Raw genomic sequence first — 19,762 nt, 5'->3', positions numbered from 1 at the left:
CAAATAAATTCTATGTAGCATTATTATTATTATCATTATTATTATTGAGACAGGATCTCGCTGTGTCTCCCAGGCTGGAGTGCAGTGGTGCAATCACAGCTCACTGCAGCCTCAACTTTCTGGGCTCAAACAATCCTCCCATCTCAGTTTTCTGAGTAGCTGGGACTACAGGTACACACCACCACACCTGGCTAATTTTTGTATTTTTTTCTAGAGACAGGGTTTTGCCATGTTGCCCAGGCTAGTCTCGAGCTCCTGAGCTCAAGTGATCCACCCACCTGAGCCCCTCACAGTGCTACAACCACAGTAGATAGCATTTTAAAGGACATCAACCCAAGTTCCGAGCTGTATATACTGCCTAGGTTCGTGCTGTTACGCTATCATACTGCAGTGGGGTGTAGTGGGTGTTCGGTTGAGTAATCCTGGATATAATCACTTGTTCCTTAGTAGGAAAGCCATTACTTGGTGAAAACACTTTATCTTGTTACTATTGTTGTCATTGTTGTTTTTAATTCTTTCCATTTTTTTAAATATTTGGACAACCTAGACATAAAAATGGCTAGCTACCTAGACATAAAAATGGCTAGCTTCCTAGACATTACTTCATTTTTTCCTATATTTCAGATATGTTTATATATTTTAAACTGAAGGTTACCCACCCATCTTTTAAACTGAAGGTCACCAACTAGAAGGTACCAGACAGAAAACGATAAGAACTATTCATTATTGTGCTAAAAAAATATATATATATATATATACATATATATATATATAAAAGCACCCGGGTGTGGTGGCTCACGCCTGTAATCCCAGCACTTTGGGAGGCCAAGGCAGGCGGATCATGAGGTCAAGAGATCAAGACCATCCTGGCCAACATGGTCAAACTCCATCCCTACTAAAAATACAAAAATTAGCTGGGCTTGGTGGCGTGAGCCTGTAGTCCCAGCTACTCGAAAGGCTGAGGGAGGAGAATCACTTGAACCCGGGAGGCAGAGGTTGCAGTAAGCCAAGATCGTGCCACCGCACTCCAGCCTGGCGACAGAGTGAGACTCTGTCTCTAAAATAAAATAAAAGCACATATAATATATGAGATGGGGAGATGTTACATAGATAAAAATAATTTTACTTTTCATCCAAAGAACCCAAATTGGAAATGAATATCTTATTCTGAGATTTTTAAATAGTTCATTGATTAGTAAAATATTTTCCAGAAGTGAACCAGTGATGCATAAAAAGGAGCTGATGTTCTTTTCCCATTTCAGGCATTAAGTTGTGAACAGTGAGAGGATCTGTTGACCCATCACCTGAAACATTTAAGCTTTTTTCAGTTAGAAGCCAACATATATGGCTGGGCACAGTGGCTCAAGCCTGTAATCCCAGCACTTTAGGAAGCTGAGGTGGGAGAAGCACTTCAGGCCAGAAGCTCAAGACCAGCCTGGCCAACATAGCAAGGGCCAATCTCTAAAAATAAAAAAATAAATAAACATAAATAATTTTCTAAAAAGAAACCAATATATAGCAAAGGGTTAGTTTAGTAGTTATTCAGGTTTTTGTTTGGTTTTGCTCTGTTTTTGTTTTTGTTTTTGTTTTTTTAAATAAAGTCAATGCTAGCAGTAAAGAGTAGTTATTCCTATTCGTTTTCAAGGGACCAGGCATGGAATTTTGGTAAAACCATGTTCCAAGGCGTTCTGTTTGAGGTTCCTTCTCGATTAATGCCTTCTGTTCCTTTCCTATGTAACTCATGCCTCTAATCTAGTAATTCTGACTATGACTTTCATCTTGAGCTACAAGGGACATGAATAACATCCTCTAAGATTAACAATAAAGCCTTTTCAAAAGTGATGAACTGTTTACAAACGTAGGGAAGATGCCTCAACTCCTGGGCAGCATCAGCATGAAACCCTCCATCATCTGCCCAACCTGTGGCCCAGACTCAGGAGCCTTGTCCAAAGCTGGATCAAAGCTTTGCCTTAAGCTCTTTTGATAGCAAAAGGATAACACAGTCTCCAAGGCCACTCTGATTAAGAACCTCACTGGAAAAAAGAAAAAAAAAGCTGTCAAATAATTTAATAAAGCTGTGTGTCCTGGTTTCTGCTCAAGAATGGGGAAACTTTAAAGTCTGAAAATATATTCAGACCCAATCATTCTCAGGGCAGTCCTGCTTCAAATCTTAGCATAAATGTGGATCATGAAAGTTAAGGGTAGTTACTGGTAGTGCAAAAAGCAATCATCAAATATTCTGTACATTGCTAATCTCGTGACTCAAAATATACTATATCAGTGGTTGCCAAGCTTCTTTGATAAGGTGAATTAAATAGGCCATCTAAAAAGCAAAAGCAATTATCCATTGTTTTATAGATCACTGTAATTTTCAGAACTGAGAAAAAAAGAAAAAGAAGAAAATCCCTGCTGACTTTAAATTTTTAAAACACTGGAATAAATGTAAATGCACTTAGTGTTTTGGGCAAACAATTTTGTGTCCTCCAAGTATAGGATTCACGTGTTAAAAAATGTTCATCTCTTTATGAGATGTGGCCTTTCTTGCCTTGAGATTTGCTGATGGAAACAGAAGGAGCTCAGCTTTGAAACACGCACTCGAAATGAACTGTGGTGATCATGGGCCCGCCTTGGCACTTGATGGATGGACATTCTTCCAGAGGGTGAAAGAGAGTGCATCACATATGGTTGCAATTGACAGTCAGTAGTCAAGAAAGCGGAGGCAGATTTCAACGTAAAGAGACAGTCACTAAGTTTTGAAGGCATAAAATCAAAATTAAAATTTCTAGCGCTATGATTAAATTAACATAAATTTAAAACTAGCATCACAGTTATCAGACAAGGGTAGTATGGTCTTCAACTGAGGAAATCCACTCTTAGAGCTTCACAGATTGAAGAGTTTTCTCTAAACACCAGCCCATGATGCTTTCAGAGTGCTTCTTGCCATATCGACTTTGAATTTTCTTTTCCATAGTCATAGTCCAGATGACTTAAAACCAATAATACATGCTTTCTAAAATGGGTATAGAGTATATGGAGTTTGATTTTATCTCTCTGCCTTCTGCTGGGTCATTAGATAACATGTCACTTGTTTACAGCTGCACAATATTGGACCAAGTACCATCAGTGACACCATCCTGGAGGTGGGCTGGCCTTTCTCTGCCCGGGATGAATTTCTTCTCTATATTTTCCATATTCAAACTCTGGGACCTCTGCAGTGCCAAACAAATCCTAATATCAATCCACAGGATATAAAGGTAGGAGTCTGGTCTAATCAGTGGCTTTGTTGATTTTATTTTTATGGTATGAAAAAAATACAAACTGGGCTTGTTTAAAAAAGAAGAGTGAAATCGTTTTAAGTTGCTTCAATGATCATTGATCAGAACTTTTCATTTTATAGTTAAAACATCAAGCCTAATTTAAAATATCCCTTCTAGCAAATTTAAATTTCTTTTCATTTTGTTGCTTATGGTGACTTGTCACTTATTTCACCCATTTTAATAGGCACCTTTTATTTTTGGCTCAATTAGCAGCACACCCAAACCAAAATCATAAATAGACATGTCACATCTGGGAGAATTAGTATAAAATGCTATTTTTGAAGTCTTTTTGGTCTATTGCCAAATTTCGTAAGGATCTTTGCCAAAAGAGGCTCTTCCAGCTGCAGCCCATAGCAAGTGGTGAACCGTGGCAATTTGCCAAGGGCCATGAGAACTCCCAGAAAGGAATGTTCTGGACCTTATTCTTTAATTGAAGCTTAAAGCCTAGAGCAGTGCTTTTCAAACTTCCTCTGAATCACCTGGCTGTCTGTTAAAATGCAGGGGCTGGGGTTGGACCTGAGATTCTGCCTCTCTGCAAGCACCCACTTCCTGTACCTGATGCCAGTCTGTGGGCCTGACTTTCAATAACAAGGAGTAAGGAGCTGATCCCATCCAGATTAACATCCAAATTTGGCTTTCATGGTTTTCTGTGAAAGAAAGAAATTAATTAGCATAAGCCCTTGAAAATGCCACATTTGTATAAAGAAAAACAAAAGACAACAACATCTTGTAGTCAGATATTGTCCTTAGGAGATAACTTCATGTAAGAACGAACGTTCTCCTAGTAGCTACCAGGACACGGTGTCTCTATTAAAAATGGCGCAGCGCAGGCTTCATGGAATACCCACGCCACCAGCCAAGACACAGCAGGTCTGCCCCTACCTCAGCCAGTGACACTGGGTCATTGCTCATTCTGAAAGGCATTCTTTTTCAACCCAGCATGCCTCCTATTCAAAGGGAAGACTAAAGGGGTTTCATTAGTAAAGGACTCATGAGACAACAGCCTCCTTCTTTACGTAGAAATTATACATAAGGCCACTTGTGTTACACAAGATTCTTTAAAATACTTCCTTCCTGGAATTTTTTTTCTCATTTCCTCTTTGCTCTTCATTGAGACGATTTTAAATTCTTTAAGGACAGTAGCTTATTATAAAATAACATCTGCAAATGCAAATGTATAACATTTAAATAATTAACACTTTTACATATCCTGCATTGCATTTAACATGCACTTTCAGTCATAGATTCTTTGAGCACATGATTCTGCAGAGATCTCTAACTCTTTTTGAGTGTAATGTTTAGTTTATATCTGACACTATTTATATATGTTTGTATATATTATGTAACTGGTTTAATGTACACCATGTTGGTTGTGAGTTATTTGTTTTTTTGTGGCATACTGTGACTACGATAGTATTAATAGATGACTTGTCTTAAATGTTGACAGATTCTTGCAAACCAAGCCATAGTATATACTAAGCACCTGGTGTTCCCTACTCCCCACTTATTCTCTTTTTTTTTTTTTTTTTTGAGATGGAGTTTCGCTATTGTTGCCCAAGCTGGAGTGCAATGGCGCCATCTCAGCTCACTGCAACCTCCACTTCCTGTGTTCAAGCAATTCTCCTGCCTCAGCCTCCCAAGTAGCTGGGATTACAGGCGTGTACCACCACGTCTGACTAATTTTTTGTATTTTTAGTAGAAACGGGGTTTCACCATGTTAGCCAGGCTGGTCTCGAACTCCTGACCTCAGGTGATCCGCCCACCTCGGCCTCCCAAAGTGCTGGGATTACAGGCGTGAGCCACTGCACCCCGCCCCCAGTTATTCTTTAATGTATGTGCTTGGAGTAAAATTCTGTCTGAGGCCGATACTTTTAAAAATACAATTCAATTATGTTCATTTTCCTAAAACTTTCAATCTGTGGAAATTGAATATAAGATTTAAATACAATACAAAGTAATATCTCCCTTAAATAACTAATCATAGCAATTTGTGAATTTTTGAAATTCTAAATTCATAGAGAAGTTGAAATGTTATTACTTTCAGGTTCTCAAAGTACTGAAATCTATACTTAATAAATGCCCCAGAGAGTCTAAAGGAACTTTTATTAGTAGACATTAAAAAACAGATAATCAAGAGAGTTTATATTAGTGACTATAAATAATTGAGAGTACTGGAAATTACTCTCCTCTTACGATGCTAAATAATTTTTTGGTGAAGTTGCTATTAACTTACTTGGCAATTTAATTTTTCCTAGAGAATGCAAACATCATCTTTTCTTGATATGACTTAGACTTTAGTGAAAAACAAATAATCTCTTACCTGTTGTTGTCTTCAACAGAATAGATCTGAGAAATTTTTAATTTTAATAACCATTTTAAATTCAAATTAGCATGAAAATGAATTGCTGTTAAAAAAACAAAACTGTGCCATAGCCAGGCACAGTGATGCTTGTAGCTACTCAGAAGGCCGAGGTGGGAGGATCACGTAAGGCCAGGAGTTTGAGGTCAGCCTGGGCAACATAGCAAGACTTCATCTCTTTAAAAAAATTGTATAGTTAGTTTTATTTTTAGTAAGAAGCAGACAGAGGATGGGCTTACTAAAAGGAACAGGGAGGCAGCAGAAATAACATTTGTCAAGGCAAGAATTCAATTCCAGTATCCAATCTTACTTAACGGGGAAGTGAACTAAGGTTCAATTCCTGATTATTTGGTTCTACAGTTTCTTTATAAGAAGAGTGATCTAGGTAATAAGTGCCTCATAAAACAGCTGCATCTGTGAATAGTTCATGTCTACAAGTTCTTCACCCTTTCTGAGGATGCTCCAGTCCCCACTGGACTAGCCCCCAAAATGTCCCAGGCCACCGTGGGCCTGTAAGAGAGCGCTGTCTCCCCAGCTTTCTAAAGCTGAGAGATTGGCCATTTCCTTCCTACGTTTTCCTCTTTAATCATTCCATTGATTTTCTTTCAGCAAAATCCCTTTCCCTCGTGTTCAGATACACTTTGTAGTCAACGTCCCCTTTCCTTATGTGTTCTTATGTTGCCCACTTTCCACTGGAAAAATGCTCTCTTCTTCGTTACCTCTCCCTGATGCCCACAGATCTCTAGGAAAACTTGTGAAAAATAAGCCAGACTTCCTAGGAAGCATTTTAGAGGTCACACACTCCAGGGATCCATTGCCACTAACTCTAAAGCCTTCATAACTTCCCAAATACGCCCTGAGAATCCCTACAAGTTCCCACATACTTCCTAATTTTTCTCAATTAAATCGATTTCCACCTAATGTAATGTGCTGAATGTAATGTACTTAACAAATGGATTTTCTTCTATTTTTTAAATTACTCATATGGCAGCAGTCCTGGACATTGTTATTTTTCTTACAAATACATACTTTGACGGCATCAAAGCCCTACTGAGGATTAAGTTGGGTTTTTGTGGACTGGCTTGAGAACTGAAACACCATTTAAAACATCATTTCTAAAGAGAAATGCATTCTGAATGCCAAACATCTAGCCTAAAACCTTCTGAAATACAACCGGTCTATAACCTGGATATCCACTCCAAATACAACATAACCCTGAAAGTCTTCTCACATAAGTCTCAGCATCTGATAAGACCCAAACAAGGTTCAGGTTTTTTTTATCACAGTAGAAACTGGTTACAGTTTGGTTATCTCAGCAAGCTACCCTAATGTCCCCAAAGTTTCAGGAGGAGACATTGACTGCTTTTGTAAGCTACCACTGGGATCATCCTGTAACCTGTGGCTGCTTTAAAAAACAGTGGTGAAAAGTTCTCATCCACAACCATCTCACTTGTTGCCCAAACACAGAGCATTAGCAACTAAATTGGGGTGGGGCAGGGGCAGACACACACAAATGCTTCTAGAACTCAGTGAGTTCTTATTCTGAATATTTGTCTTGGACCAGGAGCATGGCTCGTGCCTATGATCCCAACTCTTTGGGAAGCTGAAGTGGGAGGATCACTTGAGGCCAGGAGTTTGAGAGCAGCCTGGACAACATAGCAAGACCCCATTTCTACAAAAAATAAGAATAAATTAGCCAGGCATGATGACACATGCCTGTAGTCCCTGGAGTCCCAGCTGCTCAGGAGACTGAGAAAGGAGAATTACTTGAACCCAGAAGTTGGAACCTGCAGTGAGCTATGATCACACTACTGTACTCCAGCTTGGGCAACAGCATGACATCCTGCCTCTAAACAAATAAATAAATAAATAAATACTTGCCTCATATCAGGGTTTATGGGATTCACTCAGCTTGGTTTGTTGACACTTTTAACCCTTAGGGCGTGAGGGAAGGTGGAATCAAGGGTAGGCAACAGGCTGGGGACTGCAGGAGATCAGGAAAGGCTGGGTGAGCTGCACAACTGGTGTTTCCCCTGTGAATTGTCCCCAGGGCCCAACTGAGGTCAGCGTAGGGGCATGGAAGTGCCTTGAGGATGTCCCTTCCCACTTTCTCTTTTGCCTCCCAATGAAAATGTCTCTGCCTTTGAGTTTCTGTTTCTCCGGTAATAGTTTCTGCTTCATCAGGTTCAGTTGTGTTTTCTGTAAGTTTAGGGGCATAAGCAGATGCCCGGGAAGGGTCTCCCTCCAGGCTTCAGGGTCTCCCTCCAGGCTTCAGGGTCTAGGTCAGAGATAGAGGATTTTAACATGGCACCTTATTCACATCGTATCATCTACAACATTTTGAAATGTTCAACTGTCTGCAGCATCCAAAGCAATCCATTAGAGCTAATTTTTTTCCAGATCCTTCTTGGAATAAAATTTTAGAGTTGAGTAAAGTATTTCTTAACTAATCTAAAGCCAGTACAATAATTATTTCAAACTATCAATTTTCTTATTTGATGGGCTTTATCCTAGGGTTTGGAGAGTCCTGCACACAGACTGTTATCTTTAGATAAGATGAGGTTGAAAAAGTAAAACCTATTGAGGAGCCAAAAGTTTCATAATGAGTAAAGGATTTTTCTTTTTCTATTTTTTTCATTTTTTTTTTTTTTGAGATGGGGTCTTACTCAGTCAGTCTAGAGTTCAGTGGTGAAATCTCAGCTCACAGCAACCTTTGACCCCTGGGTTCAGGTCATTCTCCTGCCTCAACCTCCTGAGTAGCTAGGATTGGCACCCGCCACCACACCTGGATAGTTTTTGTATTTTTAGTAGAGATGGGTTTTCACCATGTTGGCCAGGCTGGTCTCGAACCCTTGACCTCAGGTGATCCGCCCTCCTCAGAGGCCGGGTGCAGTGGCCTCTTTTTTTTTTTCTTTTTTTAAGACAAGGTCTCACTCTGTTGCATGGGCTGGAGTGCAGTGGCACTATCTCTGCTCACTGCAACAACCTGTCTCCCAGGCTCAAGCAATCCTCCCATTTTAGTCTGCCAAGTAGCTGGGACTACAGGAATGTATCACCCACCTTGCTGATTTTTGTATTTATTTGTAGAGATGCGGTTTCACCATGTTGCCAAGGTTGGTCTCAAACTCCTGAGCTCAGGCAATTCACCCACCTCGACCTCCCAAAGTGCTGGGATTACAGGCATGAGCCACCATGCCCGGCCTAGGATTTTTCTTTAATTGGCAAGATTTTGTAATAGACAGCTAAGTGTGAGATGCAGAGGGAAAAGGCTTAGATGTGAGACCGTACCTAGGAGAGGAAGACCGATAAGATGCCCACATATAACCTATGTTAAGACTACGGAACACCATTTGGGGCCCAAGTTCAGGAAAATAATCCTGAGATAAAAGTGGCCTGAAAGACTCTATAGACTAAGAAGGGCTTAACATGAGAGAAAGCCGATGTTGTTTGTAAAAACTGCTTTGAGAGCAGTGGAAAGCTGGAGGTTGCCGCCGAGAATGTCTCCTGAACCAGACCAGTCCCATGGGAAGTCCAAATTACAACCAGATAGTACAAACATGGAAAGCGGAGACACAGAAACCGTCTGTTCATTAGGGATGAGAGTTTTAGAGTTATGTTTTAGAATGAGTGGGCCCGCAGACAGTGGCTTGGCAAATTTGCATAGTTTTGTCTTATCCTTAAGGGTACTTTCTTCTTCCTAACTGCCTTCGTGTACTGGTTTTCCTTAATTCAGAATGCAGGCGCTCTTGTTACTTCCTAGCAGAACAGTTCTTGTTCTCTTTCCCTCTCTCACTCACGCGCGCGCGCACACACACATACCCTTAAAAATCAAGACATATGGCTAGGCACAGTGGCTCATGCCTGTAATCCCAGCACTTTGGGAGGCCAAGGCAGGAGGATCACTTGAAGTCAGGAGTTCAAGACCAGCCTGGCAACCATGGCAAAACCCCATCTCTGCTAAAAGTACAAAAATTAGCTGGGCGCGGTGGTGGGTGCCTGCAATCCCAGCTACTCAGGAGGCTGAGGCAGGAGAATCGCTTGAACCCGGGAGGCGGAGGTTACAGTGAGCTGAGATCACATCACTACACTCCAGTCTGAGTAACAGAGCAAGACTCTGTCTCACAAAAAAAAAAAAAAAAAAAAAAAAAAAAAAAATCAGGACATGAAAGAAAGAAGATTATTTAGTATATCTTTACCATTAACTCCTGATTTCTTTGTGGAATCATTTTGACAGCCTTGACCACAGGAACCGTAATTTATGTCCTAGCTGAAGCATTATTTGATGGCTGTTACTTGCTCCTTCAATACTCAGCTGTCTTCTATAAACTCTCCTCCCAGAAAAAACAGAACAAAACAAAACAAAACAAGAAAGAACTTAGCTGTTTATTATTTTAGAAGGTCTGATCAGGAAAACAGTAGTCAATTTTAATTTACTTCCTCTCCAATTGTGACATACTAGTGACATCCATGGCTTGCCCCTGGACCTGGTCAGTCTGTTCTAGGTATGCTTCCTCTTTCTTATGGGAATGCTACCTGTGATAGAAGAATTGTATTTGCCTTTTTAAGAGTGCCTGAAGATCCAATTCTCGACCATCAAAAAGAATTACACAGTCTGAGACTTTTACCTACTCTTTGAGATGGTCTTCAGGTTTGCACATATATTTTGGAATGTAAAAACACCATGTTCAAATACTAAGAAAGCGTCAACATCACCAGTGGAGTGAGTTGATTCTTTTAGTTATGCTTTGCATGAACTTTTCAGGAGGTTAAAAAAGTGGGGGTTTTCTTTCCCTACAAATCCTCAACATTCATGTCTTAAAGAAAATTACATGGTGGACTGCCCCCCGGGGCTTGTCTCCACTTCGGTTTAATTATAGGCAAAGTACATGAGAGTTGTCTGTTGTTTCTTTTGTGCTAGGAATACCTGAAATCCAAAAACAAATTACAAACAAGAAAAAGATAGTGTGCATTGCTTTTGTTTGAGTTCACAGGGCCCTTCATCTAATTTCACCCAACGCTTTTTTTCAAATGCCACATTTCTGACTGTACTGCACATCCTGGCTGCACAGTATCCCTTTAATCCATAAATTTAAACCTATGACACAGTGAAGAGTTTGGTAAAGAATGATGAAAATAGAAGATTCCTGTTGGGCTAAATTCTGAGTAGCAGCTGTAGAAAGAAACATGTTTACCAACAATTATTTCCTTATTGCAGAAAGAAGTCATTTTCATTTGTTCTGCAGAAGACACTTTAGTGGTGACCACCAGCTTCTCCTAGCACTTAACGAATTGTCCTGGGAACTGTCTGCCTATCATGGATGCTAAGAGGCCAGCGTCCTCCACCCTCAGTGGAAAACCATGGCCTGTAGGTTCACTGTCAATTGTGAAAGAGGCTCCAAATGTTCATGTAGAAAATGGGCTTTAACTGTTGTTTAGGTTTCTTGGGTAGCTTCTTCCTTTTTGTTTTGTTTTGTTTTTAAATAATTTCTGGAATGTCATATCAGAAAGCTGGTTTGCAAGCTATTTGGAGATCTTTTGACTATGGTGTTTAAGAGTGGCATTCCTCTATTTGTAAAACCGTGTCACAAAAGAAAGAGATGTGTTCCATCAACCCCTGCCACGTGACACTGTCATTCTGTAGCTCAAAGTAAGCCCTGTGTTTTATTGAGAGACCACTTAAAATTTTTGTGAATGACAGTTTACCCCAATAGGACATGTTCTTTATTTGTACACAAGATACATCTGATACATCTGATGAAACCACACCAGAAGTTAAACAGTTTTCTTTGGGGTATTGGTTTTTGTTTTTGTTTTTGTTTTTGTTTTGGAGACAGCCTCACTCTGTCACCCAGGCTGCTAGAGTGCAGTGGCACTATCTCGGCTCATGGCAGCCTCTGCCTCCCAGGTTCAAGCACCTCTCCTGCCTCAGCATCCTGAGTAGCTGGGATTACAGGTGTGCACCACCACCAGCCCGGCTAATTTTTGTATTTTTGGTAGAAATGGGGTTTTGCCATGTTGGCCAGGCTGGTCTCGAACTCCTGGCCTCAAGTGATCTGCCTGCCTCGGCCTCCCAAAGTGCTGGGATTACCAGCGTGAGCCACCGCACCTGGCCGTTTGGGCTATTGTTTTAGCACCACCACTACTATTACTGCTTACTGCTAATAATAATAGGCTATATCTTGGGAATAAAGAGTCAGTCCCTCGTTTTTTATAGTGCCTCTTCTCTGTAGCTTGGTTAACCACACAGTTAACCTCTGTAACATAATTGTCAATGACCTATAAAAAAATTTACATGATTCATCTCAAAGCAAAATCTACATGTACACCCACATAGTATATGATAGAAAACATATGAGACAATTTTAGCTAGCGACTTCCACAATTCTTAATTTTCTGTCTAAGCTCACTTTTTATCTTATACCATCAAAACTGTTCTATCAGATCCTCGATCATTGGGCATCTGTATTAGGCCATTCTTGCCTGGCTAGAAATACATAACACTGGGTAATTCATAAAGAAAAGAGGTTTAATTGGCTCACGGTTCTGCAGGCTGCACAAGAAGCATGGAGCTGGCAACTGCTTGGCTTCTGGGAGGCCTGAAGGAGCTTTTACTCATAGCAGAAGACAGAGTGGGGAGCGGGCACTTCACATGGTGAAAGCAGAAGCAAGAGAGAGAAGGTGGGTGGGCAGGGAGTGCCACACACTTTTAAACAACTAGATCTCATATAAACTCAGAGTGGAAGCTCACTTAGCACCAATGGGATGGCCCAAGCTATTCATGAGGGATCCACCCCCGTGGCCCTAGCATCTCCCACCAGGCCCCACCTCCCACATTGGGAATTAAAACTCGACATGAGATTTGGGAGGACAAATATCCAAACCATAACAGCATCCTCGATCAACTGTGGGGCTTCCCCTCCTCCTCATTGTGCCAGGCTCTGCCATGGTTCTGGGATGTCCCAGCACCCACAGTGCTGGGCTATCCAAGGCCTACCCTCCGGTCCATGCACTCCACCTCCCAGGGTTTCTGCCACTGGTCAACAACACCTCAAGCTACCCTGCCTCCAAGACATTCGACTCAACTTTCCTTTCTCCTCCAATTCAATCTCCTGTTTTTATGATGGTCTCACTTGTTCTCTTCAAGAAAATTTTTCTTCCCTGGTATCAATGCTTTCTCTGACACAGTTACCCCATCCCAGTCTCAGGACTTCCTCTGGCCATACCTTCTTTCCTGCCAAGCCTGGACTCCATGATGAGTTACTTGAAACACGCTTTTACAAGCCCCCATAACCTCCTGTTTCTAATATCCTTCCAAGCCCCTGCCCTGAAAATCTCAGTCATGCACAGTCCCACAGCCTGGCTTCTCTACCCCATAGCCTGATGGCGCCATGACAGATTGATGTTGGGGCGCACGTTCACGGAGCCGCCAGCTTCACAGGGGCATCTGCCATTGTGATGATAGCACCCTCCTCGTTGCCTTGTCTAAACCTTCACCACTCTCTCTGTCCTTCCTACGCAATAGCTCTATCATTACTATTAGGAATGATCCATTTCCCCATCCCAAACCCCTCCCCACCTGATAGGGTTAGGCTTTGTGCCCCCATACAAATCTCATCTTGAATTATAATCCCCATAATCCGCATGTGTCAAGAGAGAGACCAGGTGGAGGTAATTGGATCACGGGGGTGGTTTCCGCCATGCTGTTCTCGTGATAGTGAGTGAGTTCTCACGAGATTTGATGTTTTTATAAGTGTCTGGTAGTTCCTCTCCTGTTCATTCTCCCTCCTGCCACCTTGTGAAGAAGGTACCTTGCTTCCCCTTCACCTTCTGCCATGATTGTAAGTTTCCTGAGGCCTCCCCAGCCAGGCAGAACTGTGAGTCAATTAAACCTCTTTCCTTTATAAATTATCCAGTCTTGGACAGTTCTTTACAGGGGTGTGTGAATGGACTAACACACCACCCCACCCTTCCACACACCCCTAATCATCTCTCTTCCATCCTCAATTTCTTTCTAACACTTCCAGAGAAAGGAGGATTATTCCTCCAGCTCCATGAATTAACTTTGGTATATCAAGTATCTCCATTTCCCGTATCTTCAACTTCTTCCTCTCTCCTTGGACATTCCTTGGGTTCTATAAACTTTGTTAAATTTCTCCCATCTTCAAAACAAACAGTAAGTGCAGTAATTTGACTCTGTATTCTCTTCCAAGAACGGACCTCTTTCCCCTTCCATTTATAGCCAAGCTGTGCTTGCTATCCCTACTTTTTCATTTCTCATTTACTTTTTTTACAATTTTACATTTTTGTACATTGTTCATGATTTTTATGTTAAGAACGCTAAATGCTATCATAAGAATATATCAAGCAACATGTAAAAACATAAAGAAGAGCATTTTAAATATCTAATAGTTTTACCACCTGTTTACTGTTATTTTTCCATTTATTTATGCATTAACTTATTTTTCCACATCCATAAACATTTTACTATTTTATATATATATTTATATATTTATATGTATTTATATATATTTTTATATATTTTAATATATATTTATATATTTATATATATTTATATATAAATAAATATATATATATATAAATAGCCAACGGATAAGGAGACTTGGCCAGGCACAGTGACTCACACCTGTAATCTCAATGTTTTGGGAGGCTGAGGCAGGAGGATCACTTGAGCCCAGGAGTTCAGGACCAGCCTTGGCAACATAGCAAGATGCTGTCTTTACAAAAATGAAATTCAGCAGGTGCAGCGGGATGTGCCTGTAGTCCTAGCTATTTGGGAGGCTAAAGCAGGAGTATCACTCTGCTGTAATGAGCTGCGATTGTATCCACTGTGCTCCAGCCTGACCGACAGAGTGAGACCGTGTCTATAAAAATGAAAAATAAATAAATAAGGAGACCCTTTTAAAATCTACAACATTAACATACCTAAAAAGAAATAAGCAAAACTTCCTTAATATCATCGGATCTCCACTACTCTAACACTTTGAGGACTGCCCTTCCAGATTATTTCTATATATAGATCTACAATGTCAGATACATCCATTTTTATTAAAAATACAATCTTACTACATTTGCTGTTGTAAACCTGTCTTTTCCCCTTACTAATATCTTGTATCTTTCTAAATTCCAATGGAGCTTCATGACATCATTTTTAAAACCTGTCCAGCAGTCTTCTGTATAAATAGATCGTAACTTATTTAATCAGTAACCTGTATATGCCTACAAAGTGTTAAGCTACGGTTTTTCTTCTCTATTATAAATAGTGTTGCTACAAACATCCATATTTGTTTTCATGCCTTATTTGGGGGACAAGGCTCATCTTGTCTCTCAGCCGTAGGGAATTTAATATAAGAACAACAGAAGGATTTAATTTCACATCTTTTTAAATAATTATCCATTTGTTAAAATCCTTTCACTCTTGAGCTACTGCAGTTAAATTTCCACCTCCACCAATCTGTCCTCATAAAAGGACATCTGTAATTTTGTTCTTTTTTTCTTTTTATTTTTTTAGAAGCAGGGCCTCACTCTGTTGCCCAGGCTGAGAATTCAGTGGCATGATCGTAGCTCACTGCAGTCTTGAACTCCTGGGCTTAGATGATCCTCCTGCCTCAGCCTCCCAAGTATCTGGGACTACAGGCTTGTCCCACCACATTGGCTATTTTTTTTAAATTAGCAATGAGGTATCACTTTGTTGCCCAGTCTGGTCTCAAACACCTGGCCTCAAGTCAAGATCCTCCTGACTCGGCCTCCCAAAGTGGTGGGATTACAGGCATAAGCCTGGCCCATAGTATCTTTTTAAATTTTATTTTAAGTTTCGGGGTACCTGTGAAGGATGTGCACGTTTATTACATAGGTAAACATGTGCCATGGTGGTTTGCTGCACCTGTCAACCCATTACCTAGGTATTAAGCCCAACATGCATTAGCTATTTTTCCTCATGTTCTCCCTCCCCCCGCCCCCCTACCCTGACAGGCCCCAGTGTGTGATGTACCCCTCCCTGTGTCCATGTGTTCTCATTGTTCAACTCCCACTTATAAGTGAGAACATGCAGTGTTTGGTTTTTCTGTTCCTATGTTATTTTGCTGAGGATAATGGCTTCCAGCTCCATCCATGTCCCTACAAAGGACATGACAAAATTGCCAAGTTCAGTGCATAAAGGTCTTCACCCTTCCTTACTCCTCTGCAGGATTTGGCATTCTTTGTCACTCTCTTATTTTTTCAGCTTTCTTTTCCTTGGGCTTCTATAAAAACGACACTTTCCTAGATTACCTCCTACATCTGATCTCCCTGCCTTAGCTTTCCTCTCCAGATTATCTTCATCTCCCGGTTTCCTGGGAGGCTCTAAGTGACTCTCTGCTTTGTGTTTTGCATTTTCTCATCTGGCAATGCAGACCAGCTGGCAGGCAGTTTAGGTACAGCTGGATAGGCACAGACGGGCCCCAGACCGAGCATGCAGAACATCAGAGGCTTGGCGAGTGTGCCTGGGGCTGTTGGGAGTGAAGAGCAGGTTAGCATGCTGGAGTGAGGGACCTTGGGTTCTTAGTCAGAGAAGAGGCTGGAGAAACCGGCCAAGGCCAGCATATGAGGACCTGTGTGTGCCATGCTAGGGAGTCTGGACTCCATCCTTCTGTTTGTCTAGTAGGTTTTTCCAGGTTTTCGTGACATACTGAGCACTCTCATTTCATCTTTTGTGATGCAGCCTACATCGGCCATGTAGAAATTTCTTTTCTTCATTCCATACAGATGGGCATACTATTATTGCTCCTGTGACTACAAAGAGAAACTGTGTAAAAGAAATCATAATTCTCAAGGGTGGGAGTGGGGAGCAGAAAGTTAGGTCTTTGTATTCAGTGGGTCTAAAATAAAGAATGTTAATGCGATATTCTGTGTGATTTATTGGAATTCTCAAAATATTTATCCAGCCAGCAGATGGACCCAGCATGGAACCTGAGATAAAATAGTAAGTTCTAGGACATTTGCAAAACGAACTCAGGGCTGAAAACAGACTCCACGGCAGCACAATGAACATGTAGCAGGCTTTCGAAAAGTCGTTTTTGTCAGGGCAGAATTTTCTCCTAAAGGAGCGCAGGAATGTGGGGTTCAGCCATGTGGATGTTGGGTCTTTGACCACATCAGGCTGTTTCCCCAAACGAGGTTGGCACCTCACTATTCTATCACCTCAGGATTCATCTCCGCATACAGAACGTTCCTCAGTTTAACTGGCCCCACTCTACAATGAGAGGAAAGTAATGAGAGAAGGATGGCTCATGTCTGAAACGTCACTTGCATGTTTTCTATCCTTATGGGGAAATGACTTCTGCTTCAAATCTTCTCCTTGCAAGATAAACTTCCCAGGAATGCATTCCCCATGCTTCGTGAATTCCTGTCATTGAAGAGTGGAAAAGCTTGTTCCTTGTGCGTGCAGGTCATGTCACTGTTAAACACACTGCTGGTAATCACAGGTCTGGATCCTCAAGTGAATCATATTCCACTGAGAAAAAAAAAAATTGCCTTGAGTTCAAGGCTAAAGAAAATGTAGCAACTGTTCATGTGTTTTTATGTGGTATCTCCCACTTTCTTTTTGCAGCCTGCTGCCTCCCCAGAGGACACCCCTGAGCTCAGCGCCTTTTTGCAAAACTCTACTATTCCTCATCTTGTCAGGAAGAGGGATGTGCATGTGGTCGAATTCCACAGACAGAGCCCTGCAAAAATACTGGTGAGTTATCCCAGTGTGCATAGAACTGAGGGAAGTGAGTGGCTTGGATAGAACCCTCAAATACAGATAGTTTTAACTTCAAGGATTGTTCTTGGTCTCCTTCAGTGCTCAGATATTCCTAACGTTTGGCAGTGTTTATCTCGAGAATGAAAAGCAACTTTTCTGTAAGAATTAAGGAGCACTTGCAATATAACCTTTTCACTTTTCTGAAGCTGCCATGGAGGCCACTTTGGAGAATAATGGTGAAAACATCAACTGTGACCTTCAGTCCATTTCAGGAACATACACTTCCAGTTGTTAGTCCGTGCATAGATGCTGGGCTGCAGTAGTTTGAAGTGAGCATGGACCCTTGGAGTTCTGCACCTGTCCCAGAATCTCAGAGTCTTCTGCTTATCTGGAAGAGGCAAGAATGGTGTGTTCAGGGCTGAGTATGGTGGCTCACACCTGTAATCCCAGCACTTTGGGAGGCCGAGGTGGGAGGATCCCTTGAGGCCAAGGGTTTGGGACCAGCCTGGGCAACATAGCAAGACCCAGCCTCCGCTTTTTTAAAAAAAGAATGCTGTGTTCAGGTTTCCTGGGCCAAAACCCCTGCTGAGTCTTAGCATTGGGGTCTGTGGCAGCTCAAGCCTGAGCTTAGTTAGCCCTTAGCAATACTATCTTCAGTGTTCATGAGTCAGCACTTTTTTTGTTTGTTTGTTTGGAGACAGAGTTTTGCTCTCTCACTCAGGCTGGAGTGCAGTGGTGCAATCTCAGCTCACTGCAACCTCTGATTCTCGGGTTCAAGCAATCCTCCTGCCTCAGTCTCCCGAGTAGCTGGGGCTACAGGCACATGCCACGCCCAGCTAATGTTTGCATTTTTGTAGAGGTAAGGTTTCACTATGTTGGCCAGGCTGGTCTTGAACTCCTGACCTCAAGTGATCTGCCTGCCTCATCTTCCCAAAGTGCTGGGAGTATAGGCATGAGCCACCATACCAGGTCAGAGTCAGCGTTTTTGATTCTATTCTCCCACTCATCCTATTGCGGCAGCTTCTAGTGCTTTATGTTTTCATGTGAATATTCATCCTCTTCCCTGACCATGTGGCAAGGGCTCAAAGTGAATGTCAGGGTTTATCTGTGCTCTGTAGACCATGTCCATAAAAAGTAGGAAGCTGCATGCACATTCTCCAGTTATGCAGAAGTAATCAGAGATCACCTCAGAAGCTAATACCCTTCTCAAAAGCAAGCAAACAAGAGAAGTGGGGATGGTGAACAGGTACAAAATATAGTTAGATAGAATGAATAAGATCTATTGTTTGATAGCACAACAGAGTGGCTATAGTCAACAATTTATTGTACATTTAAAAATAACTAAAAGAGCATAATTGGAACATTTTGTAATGCAAAGAAATGAATGCTTGAGGTGCTGGTACCTCATTTACCCTGATGTGATCATTACACATTGTATGCCTATATCAAAATATCTCATAGACCCTATAAATATATACACCTATCACATAACCATAAAAATTAAAATAGATATATAAAATAAGGATAAAGCAAGAAAACAAACATTCCGTGCTTGGGGCAGGGACAGGCTGGGAACACTGGGTCTGGTATGGGGGGCACAGACCAAGCACGTACTTCCTGCCCCATAGCTGCAGTTCAGAAGCTCAGTCCAAGATGCAGTGATTTGGGGTGACACTGAATCGAAGGCCACAGTGACAAGTCCAGGGTTGTCCATCCAAAGCAGCAAGCCAAAGAGAGAGACCTGGCTGGGTGTAGTGGCTCAGCCTATAATCCCGGCAGTTTGGGAGGCTGAGGTGGGCAGATCACCTGAGGTCAGGAGTTCCACACCAGCCTGGCCAACATGGTGAAACCCATCTCTACTAAAAGTACAAAAAAAATTATCCGGGTGTGGTGGCAGGCGCCTGTAATCCCAGCTACTCAGGTGACTCAGGCAGGAGAATCGCTTGAACTAGGGAGGTGGAAGTTGCAGTGAGTCGAGATCACGCCACTGCACTCCAGCCTGGGAGACAGAGTGAGACTTGGTCTCAAAAAAAAAAAAAAAAAAAAGAGAGAGCGAGAGAGAGAGAGACCCTGGCAGAAGACCGCAGGGCAAATGAGTAATAAGAAAGGGAAGGTGTTGGGAGGCCGAGGCGGGCAGATCGCGAGGTCAGGAGATCAAGACCATCCTGGTTAGCATGGTGAAACCCCATATCTACTAAAAATACAAAAAAAAAAAAATTATCCGGGCGTGGTGGTGGGTGCCTGTAGTCCCAGCTCCTCGGGAGGCTGATGCAGGAGAATGGCGTGAACCCGGGAGGCGGAGCTTTCAGTGAGCCGAGATCGCGCCACTGCACTCCAGCCTGGGAG

At 41.8% G+C, this 19,762-nt stretch overlaps 1 protein-coding gene and 1 long non-coding RNA gene across 3 annotated transcripts in view; one reads left to right on the top strand and one right to left on the bottom strand.

Moving 5' to 3' along the window:
* ITGA8 (integrin subunit alpha 8) overlaps positions 1-19,762 on the top strand; it is a 212,046-nt gene that overhangs the window by 144,018 nt on the left and 48,266 nt on the right. Inside the window, exons 25-26 of one of the 2 annotated variants that reach the window (XM_004049094.5) lie at positions 3,096-3,254; positions 17,282-17,410. In XM_004049094.5, the coding sequence (XP_004049142.4) occupies positions 3,096-3,254; positions 17,282-17,410 (288 nt within the window). Of the gene's footprint in view, positions 1-3,095; positions 3,255-7,240; positions 7,562-17,281; positions 17,411-19,762 lie in introns of those variants that run through there. The other variant, XM_063709912.1, reaches the window with a different exon arrangement.
* Positions 1,594-10,002, bottom strand: LOC129525117 (uncharacterized). Its single transcript, XR_008669192.2, has 3 exons — positions 9,873-10,002; positions 3,873-3,964; positions 1,594-3,209 (listed from the first exon to the last, which is right to left on the bottom strand). It is a non-coding gene; the product is annotated as an uncharacterized lncRNA (long non-coding RNA).

This window comes from Gorilla gorilla, chromosome 8 (genome assembly GCF_029281585.2).
Source record: "Gorilla gorilla gorilla isolate KB3781 chromosome 8, NHGRI_mGorGor1-v2.1_pri, whole genome shotgun sequence".
NCBI classification, from domain to species: Eukaryota; Metazoa; Chordata; class Mammalia; order Primates; family Hominidae; genus Gorilla; species Gorilla gorilla.
This window is presented reverse-complemented; position numbering and strand designations above follow the sequence as displayed.